The following is a 24,567-nucleotide window of genomic DNA, read 5'->3' as shown; positions in this document are numbered from 1 at the left end:
GAACCCTTTCCTATTTATCTACCGGAATCACCTTTCTTCCACCCATAATGTGTACCCTTAGGTCCTTAGTATGGTCTTTGGAAGGAATAAATAATGTGCCAGTTTTTTGTATTGACCACACATTGACCACATATGTATTGGTACACCCCAAAAAATATCCTATGACAACCTATTCTGTTGTTTGCTTATAGGAGATTCCATGACTGTATTGGTATTTTATATACCGGTTAGCAATAGACAATATTAAAATAGCAAAACCCTTTAAGGAGAGGCGATATCTACATACTAATAGCAATGTAGGTATAAAAAGGTCATCTATTTTGCTTGAAATGTATTCAGCTGTCATCCATTACAATAAGCCTAAATAAAATCCCTTTCCCATTAAACTTGTTTAGTCATTGTTTAGATTATTGCGTTCTACTCATTCAAGTGAAAACTTCCTGCCACATCCTCTTTTTCTCTTGATTTCTGACCCGAAAACAGGTCAGCTTTATCAAAGAAACTGTTTATTTAGGGACAGTAAAAGATCCGGTTGCCTCTTTACTAAAATTAACAGGCCATCATGTTTGAATATATCAAATATCTTTCTTCATCAAATGATTCTGGCTACCATTCCATTCCCAGTTGCACAAACCATAATACATGGTAGACCCATAAGATAACAACACATTTAAGAATGTGAAACACTGCAAGACTTACCAAGTCATTTACTGAAGGTCTGTTTATGGTGATGCACATATGAATTTGCTTCCACATGTTTACAACACAGAAACAGATGTTACTACAGCTCTTGTAGACACATAAAGCTTTGATCAGTTCTGTGACATAATAAATTAACTTTTTCCCCCCTGAATTCTGGAGGTCACTTACTAACTACAAAAGAAACACATTAATATCCAGCTGCTGCTAATAATGCTCATGTATAGTACAAATGAACGGAATGATTTTCCACCTGCCAAATTGCTACAAAGCCCCGAGGCATGGTTTAGCACAACTGGCATACAGCACATACACTGACATGCATTCACTACAACATATACGATTATGTTCCTATTTCTTGAGATCAAGCAAGTGATGAGGTGAACCTTTAGTACTTTTTTTTAATAAACGGCTCTCAACATTTCAAACAAATTTTACCACCAACAGATAAAGTCTACCGCAATCAGAAAGCACCATGGGAGGCTGGAGCAGGTTGACTTTCTCTATATTTCTGTAACATCGATGGCAGCACCAGACCCTTCTGTTTCCAGTTTTGCCACAGGATGACAATGCACTTTTGTTGCAGGAGACTACGCACCAGTATTATTTAAATTTTCTGGGACTTGTATTGCTGCCCAGAAAGAGATTTTGGTGGTTAATTCCTGTCTTTGGCTTAGGATTAACATTCTGCTGTGAGTCGTAGGGAAGGCTCTTCACTATCTAAACTTTTGAGTACCTGTCTCCCACTGGCAGTGAGAAGTACAGCTTTATTTTGTCTACACCACTGCTTTCTGCACCTGTTGAGCTACTGTTAATACTAGTTTCAGACCCCAGCTTGTTTTTTGACAATGCTTCTGCCTGACGTTTTTGCCCCTAATCCATATTTCCTGGTTCTATTTTGGCTATCTGCCATTCCCTGTCAGCCTGCTCTACTGGCAGGGAATGGCAGATAGCCAAGCTAGAACAAGTCAGGGTACCAAATACCAGCATAAATCCAAATACCTATACAGACAGCTCTCACTTCCTCCAGATGTCAATTACACCCATAGGGGAGGAGAGTAAAGCCAGCGCTGATTGGTTGATGGGATTGCATGGCATAACAATGTCAATCAATCCCCAGGAAAGCCAGAGCTGACACCTCTGTAACAACAACGGAGGTGAGTATAAGTGTTATTTTTCTGGGGGAAACTTAGGGATTCAGAAGGGGATGTCTGAGTAGTGAACAACCCCTTTTAAATTGCTCAGTGTCACGATTCTTCCTATCGGTGTGTCTAGACACAGTGACTGATAGTTCAGCCATCCAATCTATGTCTGAGGGGTGCTGAACTGTCAGTGTTTTGAGTGACAGTCCAGCCGCCCAATCAGGGCCGGGGCGTGCGGAGTTTCCTCCATGTGTCTCCTTTTCGGAGTGATTACCTGGCTATTAAGCTGGCTCGCTTTCTCCGATTACTGCCAGTTGTAGCTTAGCTTAAGTGGTGTGTGTTTGCTCTGTGCTCTGAGTTCTTGTAATCTGATCTTTATTGCCTGACTTTGGATTTGCCTTTGACCATTCATTTGCCTAGCCACTTTGTCTTGATCCACTACCTTCCTCGAATTCTGACCTCGAACCATGACCTGACTATACATCTGTTTTCGTCCTTATTTTATGACAAGCTCTCTTGGTGTCTGACCCTGAACTCTTGACTACCCTGCCTCAGGGCTTGTCCTTGAGACGTAACTAGTGTCACATTACAACTAGCCTGACACTTTTTTTTCCACCAGTATGGATACTGCTCGTACACAGTGTGATCAGGTGACAAATCTGACCCAGGTGGTTCAGGATCTGGCCAGAGACCACCAGAAACGGAAAATGTTGCAGCTCCACTTACGGGGACAAATGTCTAGCCTAATGGGTGCTTCTCCGAGCCCTCCTTTTCAGTCCACAAAGGAGGCACAAGTTGCTTGAAAAATTCCCCCTTGCAGGGAATCTGCAACAAGGTGTTTGGCACCTAATCCGGGATCAGCATAATGTAAGTATTCAACTCCCCATTTTTCATGTTTTGCCACGTCACAATCTGGATGTAAAGAACATGAATTCAACTGTGAACATTTGGATTTCTCTTTACTGTGAAGCAAACAAAAAACAGGACAACATAACTGAAAAATTAAATATGCACAACTATTCACCCCCCCCCCCCCCGAAGTCAGTACTTTGTAGAGCCTCCTTTTATGGCAAATGCAGCTGCAAGTCTCTTTGGATAAGTCTCTACAAGTTTTCCACATCTTGACACTGGGATTTTTGCTCATTCCTCAAGTCAAGACTACTCCATCTCCTTCAAGTTAGATGATTTTCTCTGATAAACAGCAATCTTCAAGTCTGACCACAGTTTCTCAATTGGATTAAGGTCTGGGGCTTTGACTAGGCCACTCCAAAACATTTACACTTTTACCATTAACGGCGCTGTGGAAAAAGTGTATAGCGTCCCCCAGAGTTGGATTTTCTCCAGGGTCTCGGCTGCCAGGGGTAGCCGAGACTCCAGAGAACATGATTCGGGTCGGTTTTTACTGACCCCGCTTTTGCGGTCGCCTTTAACTGTATAACAGTAACCACAAAAATAAAAAAAGTGATGTGTCATTTAATTTCTCTCTCTTCTGATGTGGTCGCACATCAGATGAGAGAGAAATAGGGTCCCCGATCCCCCCGATACCTCATGTTGGTCCTTGACACGCGTGCTTCCCCTCCATAGGCACTGCCACCTTCTTCCAGAAAGAAAATGGTGGGCGCATGCGCAGTGCGCGCGCCGAGATCTGCCGGCCGCACCCGGCAAGATTTCAATCATTCAACATACATTTTGATCACTGTGATAAACCCTATCACAGTGATCAAAATAAAAAAAAATAGTAAATAACCTCCCCCCTTTATCACCCTCTTAGTTAAGGAAATATAACGAAATAAAGAAAATATATTTATTTTCATTTTTCCACTAGCGTTAGGGTTAGTCTAAAGTTAGGGTTGGAATTAGGGTTAGGGTTGGAATTAGGGTTAGGGTTGGAATTAGGGGTGTGTTGGGGTTAGAGTTGAGGTTAGGGTTATGGTTAGGGTTGGGATTAGGGTTAGGGGTGTGTTGGGGTTAGGTTTGTGGTTAGAGTTATGGTTAGGGTTGGGATTAGGGTTATGGGTGTGTTGGGGTTAGGGTTGAGTTAGAATTGAGGGGTTTCCACTATTTTGGCACATCAGGGGTCTCCAAACGCGACATGGCGCCACCATTGATTCAAGCCAATTTTGCATTGAAAAAGTTAAACGGTGCTCCTTCCCTTCAGAGTTCTGCCATGAGCCCAAACAGTGGTTTACCCCAACATATGGGGTATCGGTGTACTCAGAACAAATTGCACAACAACTTTGGGGGTCTAATTTCTTTTGTTACCCTTGTAAAAATAAAAATTTGGGGGCAAAAACCACCATGGTTACTTACCGGTAGCCGGTTTTTCCGGAACCCATGACAGCACACCTGAGAGAGGGATCCGCCCTGCCAAGATAGGAACCTACTGAAATATAAGGGGCGGCACCTCTCCCCCGCTACAGTTGGTTACAGAGCATGAGAGGACTTCCCGGTTAGTTACATGTTTATCCAACACCACATCACACAAATACACCCTACTAACGTGCACACCCATAAGGTTAAAAGGGGGGGGGGATATACGGGTGCTGTCATGGGTTCCGGAAAAAACGGCTACCAGTAAGTAACCATAGTGGTTTTCCCTTCACCCATGACAGCACACCTGAGAGATTTTTGGAGACTTCGAACCACCTTAGGGAGGGACCACCGCTTGCAGCACCCTTCTACCAAAGGTTAAGTCAGCAGAGGAGGATAAATTTAATCTATAGTGTCTAAAGAAGGTTGATGGTGAGGCCCAGGTAGCGGCCTTACAAATTTGATTAATTGATACCTCTGCCTTTTCAGCCCAGGAGGTCGCCACGGCTCTTGTGGAATGAGCCTTGATGCCGTCAGGAATCGGAACACCATTAGCTGAGTAGGCTATACTAATGGCCTCCGTTATCCAACTGGCAATGGTCCCCTTTGACACTCCGTAACCCTTTCTGGCACCCTGAAAGGCTACAAATAGGGACTGGGACCTCCTCCACTGGCTAGTCACAGACATATACTCTAGCAGGACCTTCCTAACATCTAATTTCTGGAAGTTTTCCTCCCCTGCATTTTTTGGATTTTCACAGAAGGAGGGAAGGACAATTTCCTGACCCCAATGGAAATCTGATACTATCTTAGGTAGATACGCGGGTTCTGTTTTTAACACCACCCTATCCTGATACACTTGGGTATAAGGAGGATTTACCGAGAGGGCCTGCAAGTCACTTACTCTACGGCCCGATGTAAGGGCAACTAATATAATCGTCTTCAGGGTAAGATATTTTATAGGCAGTTGTTGAACAGGCTCGAATGGCTCTTTTGTAAGGGCCTCTAATACCAGGTTTAGATCCCACGGGGCTATTTTTGGTAATGAGATAGGTCTGGACCTATGACAGGATTTAATGAACCTAGCTACCCATCTGTTTGCTGCCAAGTTGCAGTTATATAGTGCTCCTAGTGCGGACACCTGAACTTAAGGGTATTTACCGCTAACCCCAGCTGTAATCCTGATTGTAAAAATTCCAAGATGGCCTTAATCGGGGGTTTTTGGTCTAACGGCTTCCCTAAGAACTGAAGGAACTTATTCCATGTTCTGCCATAGATATTAGTCGTTACTGGCTTTCTACTTTTTAACAGGGTGGCCACTAACCCCGAAGAGAACCCTCTATCCATTAGAAGCGACCTTTCAAATTCCACGCCGTCAGATGGAATCCCTTGACCTGCGCGTGGAATATTGGACCCTGAGTTAGCAGGTCTAGGATCTCCGGTAGGACCCATGGATCTGAGAGGGACATCATTAAGAGGGACTTTTTTTGAGGCCTCTGAGGTTTATGATTGTCCTGAATGACTGGTCCGTATTTTTTTTATGAGGAAGAGGGGTGAGTAGAATCCCGTTTTCTCCTGTCCGCTCGGGACCTCGGAAAGAACGTGCTTTTCTAGCAGACTTAAGATTTCCGATTCCAAGGCAAACTGTTCTCCTATCACCCTCCTGACGGGGGTCACTACAAATGATGCTCTTGGCCGATGTAAAAAAGGGATCTTGAGGCCTTCCCTTAATATGTTTAGGATCCAGGCATTGGAAGAGATGTCTTCCCAGGCCTGGGAAAAGAGCGTCACTCTTCCCCCTACCGGAATGCTGGCGTCATTGTGGGGATTTCTTGGAAGTTGAGGTGGCTCCTCCGAACATGAATCCGGACTCCTTTTTCCTCTTATCTTCCCATCTTCTCTTATCCCCCGGAGGACAGCCCCTGTTGAATTTTCCTCTCCGAAAGGGCGGCCTCCTCTGATCCGCTGGAAACCTGGGGAAGCCCTTCTTCCTGTCACTTGCCTTCTCCAAGATGTCGTCTAGGTTTTTCCCAAATAAAAAATGACCATCACATGGGAGAGAGAACAACTTATCCTTAGACTGCAGATCCCCTGGACAGCCCTTAAGCCATAATGCCCGCCTCGCGGCATGATAATCCTGCTGCTCTGGCTGTCAATCTCATGGAGCCGGTGGAATTGTCGGCTAAAAAAGCTGCCGCCCCGTGTAGAAGGTACATGTCTGCCAGTATCTTTTCTCTTGAGACTTTTGAAGCCAGTCTCTCTTCCAGCTGCTGCAGCCAAATCATTAAGGAACGTGCCATGCAGGTGTCGGCTATTGCCGGCTTTAGCCCTCCTGCTGCTGCTTCCCATGTATATCTTAAATAGGAATCCGCTTTTTATCTAGCGGGTCCCTAAGCACCCCTGAATCTTCCAGGGGTAGGGCCGATTTTTTTGGATGACCTGGACACCGCCGCATCAATTTTTGGGACTTTGTCCCATATTTCTGGGCCTTATGTTCAAAGGGGAGGAGGAAGGAAGGGCTCCTGACCTCTCAGGCTTCCTCCATTCTCTCTCAGAGTGCTTGCATTTTCCCATTGACTGGAAAGGTCCGTTTCTTTCTTTCCTGTAGTCTCCCGAACATGACATCCTCTAGGGACTTAGCTGTTGTGAATTCGCTTTCTGGCCTACCTCTGGTTACTGCTGAAGGTGGTGGAGCTGGTCAGGTTGATGGAGGGGTTGCAAGTTCTCTTTCTGGGCTCCCTCTGGTGGTTACTGGAGGTAATGGAGCTGATCTGATTAACAGAGGCTTGCCACCTGATAATGAGGACGACGATTGGAGATCTGGGGTTTCAGACTGGATTTAATACAGCCGACTCTCTCTATCCCTGCTGGTTATTTTTTCCTGCTTCCTGAGGTCTTAGTGTCCAGCTCAGTCCCTGCATGCTCAGCTAAGTGTTCTTTTGCTATTCTGTTCATATTTGATATGGTTTTTGTTGAGTTCATTCTCACCAGTTGTGAGTTCCCCTTCTGGACTCCCTCTTGTGGTGACGGGAGGTGATGCGGCTGGTTTGATTGGTGGAGATCTGCCACCTGAGAATGAGGATGACGATTGGATCTCAGGATTCTCAGATTGGATTTAAGACAGCCGACGCCCTATTCAGTTCCTGGTGATTCCTTCTGGCTTGTCAGCTCTTGGTTTGTTTTCAGCTCTGTTCCAGTCATCTAAAGCTAAGATTTTCTGCTAATGTACACACTTGATTTTGTTGGTCTATTCAGTTTTTTGTGTGGTCTGCCAGCCCCGGCTGGGGGCTGAGCTGAATTTCCACTCTTATTTATTGGTATTTTGCCAATGGGCTTTTTATCCCTTACTAGTTCGGTCTCTTTTTGCTCTGTCTCAGAATATTTCAGAGTGCTGTTATAGTGGGAGAAGTCTAATGACTTCAGGGTTAATTTTGCTATCAGAAGTGTTGGACATTATTTTTGTAGGGTTTTTTGCAGGTTGCAGATAGTGTCTTCCCTTTCCTTTCCTGTCTAGTTAGTTTGGGCCCCATCATTTGCTCAGCCTATTTTCCTGCCAGTGTTTGTGCCTTCATCTTGTTTCACCGTCAATACATGTGTGGGGGCTATCTATTCCTTTGGGGTCTGCTCTGGGGCAGTTAGTTTTCCCTTTTCTTGCTTTAGGCTTATGTAGTCCTCCGGCCGTGACGAGGCATCTAGGAACATCGTAGGCACGCTCCACGGCTACTGCTAGTTGTGTGGTAAGATCAGGGATCTGCAATCTGCATAGTTACCAACCACTCTGTTTTCTGAGGCTTAGCTTGTTTGCTTTTTTCTCCACGGTGACCCATTCATAACAGGTTTTGTCTATTTCAGTTTTGTGTGGGTTAGCCAGCTCCTGCTGGGGCTGTGCTGAATCACCATCCATATGTTACTGCTTGTGCCAGTTTGTTTTTGTCCCTTATTAGATTGGCTTCTTTTTGCTCTGCTTTCAGAATATACCAGAGTGCTGATATAGTGGGCGAAGTCGTGCGACTTCAGTATTTTTGCATCAGACGTGCTGGACCTTATTGCAGGGTTTTTTGCGTGATTGCAGACAGTGTCTTTCCTTTCCTGTCCTGTCTAGTCAGTGTGGGCCCCATCATTTGCTCAGTCTATTTTCCTACCTGTGTTTGTGTTTTCATCTTGTCTCACCGACAATATATGTTTGGGGGCTATCTATTCCTTTGGGGTCTGCTCTGGAGCAGTTTAGATTTCCCCTTTCTTGCTTTAGGCTTAGTTAGCTCTCCGGCTGTGCCAAGGCATCTAGGATCATCGTAGGCACACTCCACAGCTACTGCTAGTTGTGTGGCTAGGATCAGGGGTCTGCAATCCGCTAAGTTATCAACCTCTCTGGTTTTCTGTGGCTTAGCTTGGGCTTGCTCTCCTCCTCGGGGACCCAATCATAACACTTAGCTGTCTTTTCCTCCTGAAGACGTATTGATACTCTGATGGCCTTAAGGAGGGCATCCGTATCCTCTAATGGAAAACGCGGTTTGTCACCCATGTCACTGTCTGAGGAGGAGGATGGGTGTTCGGCCTGAGATAAGGCCGAGGAAGAGTCTGAGAAAGAGCTAGGGGGATCTTTCCTACTCTTTTTTTCCCTTTTTTTAACAATGCTTTAAGCGAACCTTCCACCTCTGACCTGATAACCGATCTAAGGTTGGTTGCATAGTTAGGCGCTTCCTCCGCCATGGTTCGCTGGATGCAGCTGGCGCAAAGGTCCTTCTGCCAGTCTCTTGCTAGGGGGCTTCTACATATGGCACAATCTCTATTGTTCCTCTTGCTCCCTGCTTTTTTGGGCTTTTCCTAAGGGATTTAACACACAAAGAAGAACCCCATTAAACCCTTACTAACACTCACGAAGATCACTCACCACCCGTAATCAAGGGTACCGGACTCGGAGACTGTAGAGGAGCAAGTGACCTGCAATCTCTGGACATCGAGGAGTCCCCTGACCTGCAGCTGGGTCGAATGCTGCTTTTTCCGCTTGAACGGCTGCCATGCTTGTGCGCTCAGGGTTGTGACGGAGGCACAGACGGTGGAGACGGCGACCGTTCCTGCTCTGACCCCATGGCTACCCGGCCGTGCTGATGTCTTTCTCCTTTAAATATCTCCGGTCCTGGTGAGCATCTTCCCCCTCCCCCTGTGACCGCCGGCTGCGCGCTGCAGTTCTATGCGGCCGGCATCACACCCGGCTCCCAGGATGCTCTGCGCTGCTGACTTCGGCGGCCGGAAGATGCCCCCCGGCTCTCCCACGCTATGCGTTCTGAGGGAGACAGCCCGGGGGCACGTGTGAGGGGAGGCGCGGTGGAGCGCCCCAGAGTTTAGAGGCCGCCAGCCGCTCCCGCACGAACCCGGAACTCGTATAAGGAGGGTAAGTTCCTAAAAAAAAAAGATTTTGTTTCCAAAATTGTGCTGATGTAAAGTAGACATGTGTGAAATGTTATTAAGTATTTTGTGTGACATATCGCTCTGATTAAAAGTTTGAAAATTGCAAAATATTAAATTTTTTTTCCATATTTCCATTATTTTCATAAATAAACGAAAGTCATATCGAAGAAATTTTACCACTATCATGAAGTAAAATTTGTCACAAAAAAATGGAAAAAGGAAAAACATCCAGCTGATGCAAAAGGCTGTTTAAATAAAATTCAGACTAAGATCAGCATTCCGCAGGCAATGAGCGGTAGCGCAGCGAAAAAACAATCTCAGAATCAGCAGGATACGTTAAAGAGTTCCAGAATTATAACCTCATAAAGTGACAGTGATCAGAATTGTAAAAATTGGCCTGGTCCATAAGCTGCAAATTGGCTCCGTCACTAAGGGGTTAAACAACTCAAGTGTTGCTTTAGCAGTATGCAGTATGAGCTGTATGCTCATTGCATTGTTGGAAGGTGAACCTCCGTCCCAGTCTCAAATCACTGATGGACTTTAACAGGTTTTGCTCAAGAATATCCCTATAGTCCACATCATCCATCTTCCCGTCGACTCAGACCATTTTCTCTGTCCCTAATGTCTAAAAACATCTCCACATCATGATGCTGCCACTACCATGTTTCACTGTTGGGATGGTGTTTAGGCGGTGATGAGCTGTGTTAGCTTGGCACTAGACATAGCATTTACCTTGGTGTCCAAAAAGTAAAATTTTGGTCTCATCTCACCACACCACCTTCTTCCTTACATTTGGGGAGTCTCCCATATGTCTTTTGACAAGCTCAAAATGAGCAATACAATTTTCGAGTGTACGGTTCTTTTCTGCCCACTCTTCCATGAAGGCCACCTCTATAGAGTGCATGGCTTATTGTGGTCATATGGACAGATACTCCAGTCTCTGCTTGGAACTCTGCAGCTCCTTCAGGGCTACCTTCGGTCACTGTGCTGTCTTTCTGATTAATGCCCCCCTTGCCTGGGCTGAGAGTTTTGGTGGACGGCTCTTTCTTGGTAAGTTTATTGTGATACCATGTTCTTTCCATGTGATGATAATGGATTTGATAATGCTCCATGTGATCATTAAAAATTGGGATTTTTTTTAAAACCCAATCCTGACTTTTACTTCCCAACAAATTTGTCTCTGACTTGTTTGGAGATTTCTTTCTTAATGATGTTGCAGCCTCTGTGGTCTTTCAGAAAAGGTCTGTATATACTGACAGACCATGTGACACTTAGATTGCACACAGGTGGACTTCCTTTCACTAAGCATGTGACTTATGAAGGTAATTTCTTGCACCAGAAATTTTTAGGGGCTTCAAAGCAAAGTGGTGAATATTATTATTATTATGCATTTATATAGCGCCATTTATTCCATGGCGCTTTACATGTGAAAAGGGGAAATATAGACAAGTATAATAAACATGTGAAAGACAAGGGACACACAAGTACATAAGGAGAGGGGACCCTGCCCGTGAGGGCTCACAGTCTACAAGGATGGGTGAGGATACAGTAGGAGAGGGTAATACATACTGTATACACATGCCAATTTTTTGTTATTTTATCCCATAAATTTAATTTGTCTAGATTTTTTTCACTTCATTTCACCAACTTAGACTATTTAGTGCAGATGCATCATGCACAAATTGGATTGCAAACATATTTAAACACAGGTTGTAATGTAACAAAATAAGTAAAAAGCCAAGGGGATGAATATTTTGCAAGCCACTGTATATCACTTTTTTAATCAGCAGTAGATTATCATGAGAGGACTGGTAAACCTGCTGCCACAGTCAAGCATATTCAAGAGCTCTGTATAACCCCACCTCCACCACTGATTGGCAGCTTTCTGTGTACACCATAGATAGGCAGAAAGCTACCAATCAGTGATGGGGCAGGATTATACAGAGCTCTACATTCAGATATCTGCTAGATCTGCAGCAGATAAAACAGTGATTTAATCAAAATGACAGCAAGCAGCCCAGTAAGGCTGGGTTCACATTACGTTATGGCAGTCCGTTAAACGTATTGCGTTACACCGCGGCATAATGCGATGTAACGCATCCGTTAACGCTGCCATAAGCTGCCATTACCGAGTGCATCGCTAATGCATGTCATAAGCGGCAAGCGTTAGAGATGTGCCGTCATTCTGTGAAGGACCCTCGGACGCGGTCTGCAGCGTTCGGGGGTCCGTCACTGCTAGCGCAGATGGAGAGGCTGCGCTAGCGCGATCGCATAACGCAATCGCTTTATGGAGTAGCGTTAATGCAGTCTGTCAACCCTATGGGTTGAACGGACTGCATTAACGCAATGTGAACCTAGCCTAAGTGATACCACTGGAATCTGGGTCTCTGCCCCTACATTATGCTACTCTCAGATTTGATAGCTAAAACCTGGCGACAGATTCCCTTTAAAGTTATTAGTCTTCTCATCAGCAATTGACTGATAATGTGTATGCAGAAATAAAGCAGCCAAGTGGCAATCACTGTGAGCAGGGGTAGGTTAGACTTTTCCTCTTCCATTCTTCTCTATTCTCTTATTGCTCCTATAAATAATTTTTATTGTTGTTTTGGCTAATAGTAGAGTGGACCTTTCTCCAAACTATGCTGCATTATACAATTTCTTTAGGAGAAATGAGAACTTTATAGAATCTTACCTGTGATAGAGCAATATATAATATGAGGGGCTATTTTGATCAGATCTTCATAACCTAAACCCATTTCAGCTAGCTTTCCAGGAATGTAATTTTCTACGAGAACATCACAAGCTTGTGCAAGCTGAAAAATAAATGCATTGATATTACAGTAATTACATAATATAACACAAAAGTACCATAAGTTGTACACTCTAGGAATAGTAAAGTTCTAGCTCTAAAAGCCTTCAAGTGTCAATTCTATTTTAGCTGTAAAATAGGGCTTTTAATTACTATTTTATTCAACAAGCAAAAACATTAACCAGATCTAAACCAACATCATTTTTAAAAGAGAAATGAACTGAACCTTAGGTGTATAAAACATGAGCTCTATAGAATATGGTTGTGAAGGGTGCCATCTCACATTTAATACATTCATGTAGCTTACCTATTATGTTTCAATTATTAAAGGGAAACTGTCTGTAGGATCAACCCTCCTAGGCCATCTACATGGGCATGTAGGTCATAGGAGACTGAATAAAATGATACCATGATATCTGTGATCCAATGTCTTATTCCAGAGAAATTCACATTTTTCATACACAGTTTACATACCCCGGCAGAATTTTTACATTCTTGGCCTTTTTCAGAGAATATGTACAACACCAAAACTTTTTCTCCACTCATGGTTACTGGTTGGGTAAACTATTGTCAAACTACTGTGTCAAACTACTGTGTTTTCTCTTTTTAAATCATAAAGACAACCCAAAACATCCAAAAAACCCTGATCAAAAGTTTACATAACCCATTTTTTAATACTGTGCATTGCCCCTTCTAACATCAATAACAGCTTGAAGTCTTTTGTGGTAGTTGTGGATGAGGTTCTTTATTTTCGAAGATGGTAAAGTTGCCCACTCTCTTTGGCAAAATTCCTCCAGTTCCTGTAAATTCCTGGGTTGTCTAGCATGAACTGCACGCTTGAGATCTCCCCAAAATGGTTCAATGATATTGAGGTCAGGAGACTGAGATGGCCACTCCAGAACCTTCACTTTGTTCTGCTATAGCCAACGACAGGTTGACTTGGCCTTGTGTTTCTGGATCATTGTCATGTTAGAACGTCCAAGTACATCCCATGTGCAGCTTCCTGGCTGATGATTTGCAAATTTGCCTCCAGTATTTGCTTATAACGTGCTGCATTCATCTTTCCTTCAACTTTGACCAAGTTTCCTGTGCCTTTGCAGCTCAAACATCCCCAAAACATCAGCGATCCACCACCGTGCTTTACATTAGGAATGGTGTTCCTTTCATCATAGGCCTTGTTGACCTCTCTCCAAATGTAACGTTTATGGTTGTGGCCAAAGAATTCAATTTGGCCTCATCACTCCATATTACCTTGTTCCAGAAGTTTTAAGGCTTGTCTCTGTGCTGTTTTGCGTATTGTAGATGAGATACTTTGTGGCATTTGCGCAGTAATGGCTTTCTTCTGGCAACTCAACCATGCAGCCCATTTTTTTTCAAGTGCCTCCTTATTGTGCATCTTGAAACAGCCACACCGCTAGCTTTCAGAGAGTCAAGTATTTCAGCTGATGTTATTTGTGGGTTTTTCTTTGCATCCCAAACAATTTTCCTGGCAGATGCTGATGAATTTTTGTTGGTCTACCTGACTGTGGCTTTATTTTTACAGAACTCCTGATTTTCCATTTGTTAATCACAGTTTGAACGCTGCTGACTGGCATTATCAATTCCTTGGATATCTCTTTGTATCCCTTTCCTGTTTTATACAGTTCAAATACCATTTCCCGTAGATCCAATGACAATTCTTTTGCTTTCTCCATGACTCACAATTCAGAAATGTCAGTGGCTGGATGAAAGATGCAAGAGTGTGTCTGGACCCCATAAACTCACTCAGCTTTTATGCACACACACTGATTACAAGCAAACTTGTCAAAGGAGAGGATGTTACCTTTAGTAGCCATTTAAACCCATTTGTGTCAACTTCTGTGCATGTTATCAAGCCAAAATCACCAGGGTATGTGGACTTTTGTGGACTTTTCATCACGGTCATTTGGATGTTTTGGGTTGTCATTATGATTTAAAAAGAGAAAACACAGTAGTTTGACAATAAATGGCTCCACCCAAACACTAATCATGAGGAGAGAAAATGTTTTGGTGTTATCATTCATATTCTCTGAAAAAAGCCCAAGAAAGTTAAAATTCTACCGGGGTATGTAAACTTTTGAGCACAATATGTAAATGAGCTGTTCTAGGCTATGGATCGGACACTGATCTGCATTACCAGTGGGATGTGTAATGGTTACCAGTGTGATGTGTAACGGCCACTCTCCTGATCTCACTGCAGAGCTGTGTGTGATTATAACTGACACAACTGCTGGTTCCTCTCAGCTTTATCAAGCATCTCACAGGCAGCCAGCTTTGCAATATTGTTGCAATACAGCAGAGCTGTGAGAACTGCAGATGCTAATGTTTGTTATGAGACAAAGTTCAGTTCTACTGTTCTGTGCTGGTTACATGTCTCACACTCCCAACGCCACCTTTTATTGAAAATAATCTCTGAAGGCAGATTCTCATGCAGATCAGTGTCAATCCCATAGCCTGGAACTGCTCATTTACATATATGAAAAATATGGATTTCTCATGTGATTGTAGATATCAAGGTAATATTTTTTTCAGCTACCTATGACCAACATGTCCATAGATGGGCTTAGGAGGGATGATCCTGCTGGCAGACTCCCTTAAAGCTTAAAGGGTACTATCCAAGAGAAATAAAACTTTGCTCATGGGACTAGAAATGTATAAAAACCTCAGTCATACTTATCTACCAGCACCCACATGTATCTAGTGCATACTACTACATGGAACAGGAAGTGGTGATGTCAGTATTGCACCAGCCGCTGGACCGATGCGGCCTGTGATTACCTGCAGCTCTCAGTGTACTTTGAGCAGATCTAACGACTTCTAACGACTCTATGCTTAAATCATCTTACCATTGCAACCAATCACCGACCTCAGTGGCCTAGCAAATGGAGAAATGGTGACATAATCGCTTCTTGTATAATATAAATAATATATTTATTTTTTAACGACATGAAGACGACTCCAGGGTGCAGGAGTCGAAACGCGTTGTCCTGTAATTTTTTATTACCTCAATAAAGCAGACATCTATGAGAATTTCTATACGGGAGCGCTGGCTAAAAACTGGGATTTTCCTTGCTATCTATTGTTTTAACACGGATGTCTGAGGTCCTTTTCCGCGTTCCCAGTCGGCCGAGCTGCAGAACATTCGCCTTGGATTCCTGTTGGATCCCCTTTCAATGTTTCATTTTCGCCTTGACTAGGTGAGTGCAATTATATAAGCATGCAATTTACACCTAGTCTCTACTGCACATAGATCGTGGCGGCGTTGTTCCCTTTTTTTCCCTTTCCTCAGGGTTGTTTGGATTCACTTCTACTTCATAGAAAGTGTACAAGTTTCAACTAAAAAAACTGGAGTCTGAACTGAAAAAGTAAATTAATGTGTATGCACAATGTAAGGCTGGTTTCACATTTGCGTTTTTTAGCGCTGGAAAAAAACGCATATGTGCGCATGCGTTTTTTCCCCTATATTTAACATGGGTGCGCATACCTGCGCGCTTGTAAGCGCATGTATGCGATTTTCATGCGCTGCGTTTTTTTGGGGTGTGCGTTTGTATTTTCCAGACGCAGCATGTTGCATTTTTTGGCCCTGCAAAAAAGCGCATGCGCACATATGCGCACGTTTTGCGCTAAAAATGGCCATTATAGCCTATGGATGCGCATATGTGCGCACTGGCATGCTCATGTATGCGTTTTTTTGCACATGCGTTTTTTTTTGTTAACCATGGAATTTAGGGGTTTGGGTTAGAGTTAGGGTTAGTTAAGGGGGTTTAGGGTTAGGGTTAGGGTCAGGGTTAGGGTTGGGGTTTGGGTCAGGGTTAGGGTTAAGTATGGTTTGGTTAAGGGTTAGGGTCAGGGTTAGGGTTAGGGTCAGGGTTAGGGTTAAGTATGGTTTTGTTAAGGGTTAGGGTCAGGGTTAGGGTTAGGGTTAGGGTTAAGTATGGTTTGGTTAAGGGTTAGGGTCAGGGTTAGGGTCAGGGTTAGGGTCAGGGTTAGGGTTAAGTATGGTTTTGTTAAGGGTTAGGGTCAGGGTTAGGGTTAGGGTCAGGGTTAGGGTTAAGTATGGTTTGGTTAAGGGTTAGGGTCAGGGTTAGGGTCAGGGTTAGGGTTAAGTATGGTTTTGTTAAGGGTTAGGGTCAGGGTTAGGGTTAGGGTCAGGGTTAGGGTTAAGTATGGTTTGGTTAAGGGTTAGGGTCAGGGTTAGGGTCAGGGTTAGGGTTAAGTATGGTTTGGTTAAGGGTTAGGGTCAGGGTTAGGGATAGGGTTAGGGTTAGGGTCAGGGTTAGGGTTAGGGTCAGGGTTAGGGTTAGGGTTAGGGTTAGTTAGGGTTTAGGGTTTGGGTTAGGGTTAAGTATGATTTGGTTAAGGGTTAGGGTCAGGGTTAGGGTTAGGGTCAGGGTTAGGGTTAGGGTTAGGGTCAGGGTTAGGGTTAGTAAAGTCATGGTTTGGGTTAGTGTGAGTGGCCACCTAATGTTGGAAAAAAACGCAAACGCGGTAAAAACGCACTAAAAACGCATACAAACGCATAAAAACGCTGCGTTTTTTTCATGCATGCTCATAAAAATGCTTGAAAAAAACGCAGCAGTTGTATGCTTTTGTATGCGTTTTTTCAATGCGTTTTTTTGCGGGAAAAACGCGCTGCAAAAAAAAGCAAGTGTGAAACTAGCCTAAGTGCATATTAACACATGACCATCAACCAGAGAAAATAAAAAGCAAAAAGCACAAATATCCTGAAATAAAAAGTAAAAAATAAACTACAAATAATGCATAAAGGTAATAATAATAATAAGGGTATTTAGTAAACATAATTTTGATCAAAATAATGTACAAGCCATCCCACCACGTCTCGGCAACCCTTGTTGGACAGTCCCTACTCTAGTATTAAAAACCTTTTCACTTGCCAAGTGACGTGAATGTTAACAAGGATCGAGCGACTGACCCACTAGTAAAAGTATAGGCCAGACTGGATGGCTTTCCCAGCTCAGAAAGAGGGCCGTCACACCCTTATATGCACTGAATGCACAATGAAATAAATAAAAAAAAAAAGTTTCAACTGCAGAGCTAAAAGTCTGCAGAGTCCAATGCGACTTATTTCAAACCAAACTTAGAGGGGGTATCCGGGACTTTATAGAAAAAAAAAAACATGGCGCCGTTCTTCCCTGGTACTAAAAAGTCACATACCGCTCCTGTCGGGGACTCATTTCCCTCTGCGGACGCGACAGGGTGTAACGTCCAATGTTTTTAGGACTGACAGCTGGCTACCGCAATTAGATAGCAGGGATCCAGCTTTCAATCAGAATGACGTCAGAAGTCCCTTCCTGTCGACAGAGTGGAGTGGAGAACAAGCCTTTGATCTGTTGCAATTACCTGCCTGTTAGTTCTTAGGTACATTTTTTGTTTCTTATAAAATCCCAGATGTACTGTTTAATAGACACAAATATTACCGTATTTATTTCAAAAGAGTCAAATATGAATTAACAAAATATACTAATAATCACTATTCTAATAATGCCTTAATTTACCTGTTTAATAATTTTGGTTCCTTTGGGATCTTTCATATTGATAGCTATACTCTGCCAAGATAAAACAGAAAGCAAATTAATGAAATACACAAAATTCTTTTGGTATATGTATACATATTGCGTTATTTCCACGTGTTTTTCGTTCCGGAGAAAATGAATCGTTTTACAGTAATTTTACAAAGTGAATGAAATGTCGGAAATCTTGTGCACATGCTGCATATTTTTACCTTGCAGAGGTGAAACAAGTTGAAATCTGCAGCATGTCAATTCTTTCAGCATTTTTTTCACCCACTCTAATGAATAGGGGAAAAAAAATGAGTGGATATTATGCAGCCATTTTCCTGTCAACACCTTAGTGTTTGCAGCCGATTTTTATGCTGCACATACCCAGTCTGTCTGTCTTCATTCAAGAAAGGTAATAAAATCTCACATCTCTAGAGGCAATTTACACATGGCGATAGAGTGGAATTAAAAAAAAACATTTACATTTTGCATTTTCTAAGGCCAGTTTCACATTTGCGCTTTATAGCGCAGCGATGGCCTGCACACGGCCGCCGCTAAGACCCGCCCCCTGCCGGCTCCCTGCCCGCCCCTTCCGGTCTGCGCACCCTATCTTTAGCATAGGGTGCGCAGATCGTGCGCTGGCCGTGCGCTAGCAGGATTTTGCCGTGCGCTGCGCACTTTTGAAGGTGCGCCATGCGCGCCGAAATGCAACATGTGTGCAGCGCACGGCAAAATCCTGCTAGCGCACGGCCAGCGCACGATCTGCGCACCCTATGCTAAAGATAGGGTGCGCAGATCGCAAGCGCCCATGTGCGCTAGTAGGCGGTGATGACCGGAAGGGGCGGGCAGGGAGCCGGCAGGGGGCGGGGCTTAGCGGCGGCCGTGCGCAGGCCGTCGCTGCACTATAAAGCGCAAATGTGAAACCGGCCTAATAATGATGCCACTCAGTATTGGGCTGAAATTATTCAACTTGGCACTCAGATGCAATGAAAGGTTGATGTTTATCGAATGACAGCAATCCAAACTTTACAGCAATCTAAACTTTAAACTTTTTGCTCTGTACAATAGACCTTTCTCAGTATATAGATTGCCCAGAAAAAATGCTTAATCCAGATGAACAGCACAGTGGCAAGCAAGGGGTGTCCATCGCTCAAGACAAAGCTTAAGACAGTAATCAGAGGTAATCTCTGTTTAAACCCGGGAAAGGGCATTTCATTATTCTGTAGCCTCGGCAAAGACAATTTCTTTCAGATACAAGATGCCATGGTGATCAGTTCATTGCTGCAGGTTCAGCTTCCGGCAAACAACTGGATTGCTTAGAGAAATCCGCTGTCAGATATTTCTGTAGCTCTAAAGTCTGTCTATATAGGTATATCTGCCTCTGTGACATTTATCTGCCCTAATACAGTATATGGTGCAGGGTTGCCATGAGACAACAATGTTAAGCATTAGATGGTGCTCACTGACATGCTGCTAACACTTTGCAGCCCCCCTCCATTACCACAATTGATTACAGCGCTATGTTAGCTCAGAATGCTGTAAGAAGACATTTCATAATGGTTTATTTCATACAACCTTTTTGAACTGTCCTCATTTGCCACCTACAACTTTCTCATCTTATTTTTTGAAGGCGAAGGAGATCTAGGAATTTGTAATACACTGTGCAGACCAGAGGGACCTTTCTAGACTCCCTCAGTCAAGGTCAGCATACATTTTTATTAGTTTCTAGATGAATGCTCATTCGGCCAACAGTTATTCCTCATGGACTCCCATACAGTTGATTTGGATGAGTGTTTGTGTTTAAAAGGGAGAAGGGAATAGGTCTGGCCAGACTCCTCTGGTGGCAGTTTATCAGCTTTGAGGACAAAGGACTGGACATCATAAAATTCAACATGCTTGGTCCTTTTTTGCCCCAACATACACCAAACAAAACTTGGCTAAAAATGACTTTATTTTTTCACTGGTGGTTTTGTAGTTTGTACTATTATAACTGTACTGGTGAACTTGTTCTGTACTTATGAAAATATACTACAGCCTATTTAAAAGAATCTTAGCTGTAGTTAGGAAGGAGAAAGTAGCTTTTTTTTTTTTCTGTATCCAATCAGAAACCAGTAGAGTTAAAGGGGATATCCGGGACTTAAAAAAAATGTGACTAAGCACTCCAGCTTGGTAAAAGCCCCAGTTCCAGAAGCCAAAACAGAATCCAAAAATATAAATGTTGTCTCCAACATACTTTACTGAGGGTTTGGTGCTCTTTTGGTGGTCCGCAGTGTTGGCTTCGGGCTAAATATAATTTTGGAATAAGGGCCAAAAAGTTCAACCTTGGTCTCATCAGACCATAACAGATTTTCACACATGCTTTTCCAATACTAGATGTAGGTTTTGGCAAAACATAGCCGGGCCTGTATATTTTTCTTTTTAAGAAAAGCCATCCATCTTGCTACCATACCCCACAAGCAAGAAATATGAAAAATATGAAAGATTGTTGTCATGTGCATTACACAGCTAGTATTTGCCAGAAATTTCTGCAACTATTTTAATGCTGGCGTAGGCCACTTGGCAGCATCCTTATCCAATTTTCTTTTTGTCTTGTCATGATTTTTTGAGGGACATCCAGTTCTAGGTTATGTCACTGACAAATTTAGGCCACTTCTAGGATACTGTATTGTAGTATACTGTACACTATAGTAGACTGTACTCTGATATATTTAATGCCCGGGATTTTATTTTTTGTACCCTTTTCCTGACTTTTGCTCTAAAATGCAACTTACAGAATGTCAAGAAAATCCTACTAGAACAGGACAACTTCAGGTGAAGTTAATCAAAATCACTGTAAATGATGGCAGCTGTGCATTGACTACTATTTAACATGAGATTAATTGTGATTGGCTAATTCTAAATACAACCACATTCCCAATTGTAGTGGGGTGTTGACACTTATGAAACCACATTATTTTAGTGTTGCTACTTTGATTTCTCCACTAAAAATGATTTTCAGTTTGTTTTTCAATGGATTTGTACAGCATATGAGTAACAGTCAAGTTACTTTTTAGTTAGAAAAAATTCTGAAACTAGTTCTATTTGTGAGATTTATATATATGAGTAACAGTCAAGTTAGAAAAAATTCTGAAATTAGTTCTATTTGTGAGATTTATTTATATATATATATATATATATATATATATATATATATATATATTTATATATAACAAAAACCTGCTATTTTAACAGGGGTTTGTAGACTTTTTTATTCACTATAACTGAGATATATACAAAAACAGTCAAAGCGTGTCCATGAGGCACATCATTACTATACTGAACGGAAATCAGAACTAATGTTAATGGGTGCCATAGACAAAAAAAAGGATGGCATCTATAAAATGATGGTGAACAAGAAGATTGCCTCTTCAAAGATTGCAAACCTACTGCTGACGGGCACCCATTTAGTGGTTGGAATTGTTGTTTTAAAACAGTTCTATGTATACCTTCTTATTTCTGTTGACACTAAGAAAATAAGCACTTTCAGTTCCCACAAAAGGAGGTCCCCATGACCTTGTATCATCTCCAGACCCTGTAGAAAATAATATAATTTCATGTTAAACATCAAAGAAATATTAAAAAAAAAATGGCATAAAACAGCTACATAATAATAATACATTGACCCCATTACTTTACATACTAATTGTTCTTGTCACGTTAGCTACAGCTCTGGCAAACATTAAGAAACCACTGCAAAATTTTCAGTTTGTCTGATTTTTCTCTTTATAGGTATATTTTTGAGTAAAATGTAAATTGCTCTTTTATTCTATAAACTACTGACAACATGTCTTCGAATTTCCAAGCACTAAATTTTGTATTTATTTTCAGAAAATGAGAAATGGTCAAAATAACAAAAAAATGCAGTGCTTGCAGACCTCAAATAATGCTAAGAAAACAAGTTCATAATCATTTAGAAACAACAATACGAATGTTTTAACTCAGGAAGAGTTCAAAAATCAATAATTTGTGGAATAATCATGATTTTTAATCACAGCTTTTATGCGTCTTGGCATGCTTTCCACCAGTCTTCCACACTGCTTTTGGGTGACCTTATGCCACTCCTGGTACAAAAATTCTTTGTTTGATGGCTTGTGAGTATCCATGTTCTTCTTGATTACATTCCAAAGGTTTTCAATGGGGTTCAGGTCTGGAGATTGGTATGGCCATGACAGGGATTTGATGCAGTGTTCCTTCATACACACATTGATTGACCTAGCTGTGTGGCATAGCGTATTGTCCTGCTTGAAAAAAACAGTCCTCAGAGTTGGGGAACATTGCCTAAGCAGAAGGAATCAACTGTTTTTCCAGGATAACCTTGTATGTGGCTTGATTCATACGTCCTTCGCAAAGATTAACCTGCCCAATTCCAGCCTCGCTGAAGCATCCCCAGATCATCACCAATCCTCCTCCAAGTTTCACAGTGGGTGCAAGACACTGTGGCTTGTATGCCTCTCCAGGTCTCTGTCTATCCATTAGATGATGTTGGGCAGAGCTGAAAATTAGACCCATTAGAGAAGATTACCTTACTCCAGTCCTCTATGGTACAATCCTTATGGTCTTTGGCAAACTTTAGCCTGGCTCACCTTTGCTTCTCATTGATGAAAGTTTTTTTTTAGCTTTACATGACTTGAGCCCTGCCTCTAGAAGCCTGTTACAAACTTTTCTTGCCATGCACTTCACCCTAGCTAACATTTCTTTTGCAGGTCACTTGATGTCATCCTGCAGTTGCTGAGTGACATTCGAATAAGATGTCTGTAGCTTTGTTGTCCCCAATGTCTGCTGTTTGACCTTTTTGTAATGGACTGCCGTCTTAGAAATTTTAACGATGGAGGCAACATGATGCTCACTGTATCCCTCTGCTAGTAAAGCCAGAATTGAGCCCTTCTTTTCCTCACTCAAGATTTTTCTTTTCAACTCCTTTGGCATGGTTGAAATTTATTTTTTCATTCCTATTACTTTTGGGATATTACTAGCACTTGTTTAGCATCCAGCTTGTCCCATTGCAAGAGGATTGTAAACACCACAGCAGGGTTTTTTATACTTTCTTCGTTAAATAAGATTTGGTTCAGGTGATCACCTAATCAGAAGCACATTAAGTAGAATGAGGTGTACTCTGGTTGAAATTCAACTGACACTGGAATGGAATGGCTGTCAGACATGTAGAGAAGCTGATTTTTATAAAACTGTGCAGTGGTCTCTTAATTTTTTTCCAGAGCTGTATATCCAATAAAAAGGCTCTAGGACAGACAAGGGCAAAGTGTGGCCCACAGGCCACATGCAAGCTTTTATCAGTTTCAGTGACTAGGACAGCCAAAGGGCTGGAAAGAGTGGCATCTCTTCCCTTAGAGCCTGTGCGCTTGAGAGAACACCATGGGCATGTATAGGGCTGCCCTATTGTGCCCTAAGAGGCTTATGTGAGAATATCATACTGTGCCATGGGTGGCCCATGTGGGGCATTATACTGTGCCCTGAAGGGCCTGTGTTGGGACATCATGCTGTACCCTAAGAGGCCTGAAGTGGACATAATACTGTGCCTTAAGGAGGCTGTGTAAAGATATAATACTGTGCAAAGGAGCCCACATTATAATGTGTGTGGGGACATCATACTGTTTGTGGGGCTGTGTGGAGATACAGTTGTGCTCAAATGTTTACATAACCCGGCAGAATTTTTGCTTTCTTGGCCTTTTCCCAGAGAATATGAATGATAACACCAAAACTTTTTCTCCACTCATGGTGACGCCATTTATTGTCAAACTACTGTGTTTTCTCTTTTTAAGTCATAATGACAACCCAAAACATCCAAATGACCCTGATCAAAATTTTACATACCTTGGTGATTTTGGCCTGATAACATGCACAGAAGTTGACACAAATGGATTTAAATGGCTACTAAAGGTAACATCCTGACCTGTGACCTGTTTGCTTGTAATCAATGTGTGTGCATAAAAGCTTGCATCTTTCATCCAGCCACTACTGTTTCTGGATTGTGAGTGATGGGGAAGGCATGGTGTCACTTGTGGGGGGTTTCCACTGTTTAGGCACATCAGGGGCTCTCCAAACGCGACATGGCAACTGCTAATTATTCCAGAAAATTTTGTATTCAAAAAGTCAAGTGGCTTTCCGTCCCTTCCAAGCCCTACTGTCACAACACTGCTGTCGGGTGACACGGGACTAGGGGCTCCTTCCCTGACCCTACCACTAGGGGGTGCCCTAACTCACCTAATTCCTGGGAATGCTTCTGAAGTTGAAGATGCTGGTGCTGCAAACCTTGCCTAATCTCCTGAGGTAAGAGGGGCACTATTGTGCATCGCAGTACATCAACCTAACAAACAAGGCTACACAAACATGGGTTAACAGAAAACTCCAGGCATACAAAATATTCACTCACATATAACAGAGGAATGCACCGGGGAGAGAAGGATGGCGAATAAACTAAAGTAGAGAAGAGAATTTACCACACTTACAAATCACGCAACATTCACAGATAACTCCTCCAACACTCCTTCTCATATGAACACCTCTTCCTCCTGAAGCCATGCAGCAAATGCTAGCTCTGACATGGATTTGCATCAAAGCCCAGATTATAAAGGAGAAGGGTGGCTAACTGGGCTCAGCTGCGAGC

The 24,567-nt window shown here is 42.7% G+C and overlaps 1 protein-coding gene across 1 annotated transcript in view; it reads right to left on the bottom strand.

Annotated features, from left to right (window-relative positions):
* Positions 1-24,567, bottom strand: part of SUGCT (succinyl-CoA:glutarate-CoA transferase) — a 1,606,806-nt gene that overhangs the window by 1,537,414 nt on the left and 44,825 nt on the right. The window contains exons 4-6 of the mRNA XM_073550015.1: positions 21,392-21,477; positions 17,904-17,954; positions 12,253-12,373 (exon numbers count right to left, since the gene is read on the bottom strand). Coding sequence (XP_073406116.1) covers positions 12,253-12,373; positions 17,904-17,954; positions 21,392-21,477 — 258 coding nt within the window. The remainder of the gene's footprint in view (positions 1-12,252; positions 12,374-17,903; positions 17,955-21,391; positions 21,478-24,567) is intronic.

The sequence above is a fragment of the Dendrobates tinctorius genome, unplaced genomic scaffold (assembly GCF_039654945.1).
Source record: "Dendrobates tinctorius isolate UK_male_01 unplaced genomic scaffold, ASM3965494v1 ptg000162l, whole genome shotgun sequence".
In the NCBI taxonomy this organism is placed as follows: Eukaryota; Metazoa; Chordata; class Amphibia; order Anura; family Dendrobatidae; genus Dendrobates; species Dendrobates tinctorius.
Note: the sequence above shows the minus strand (reverse complement) of the source record. Positions and strands in the feature narration are given on the sequence as shown.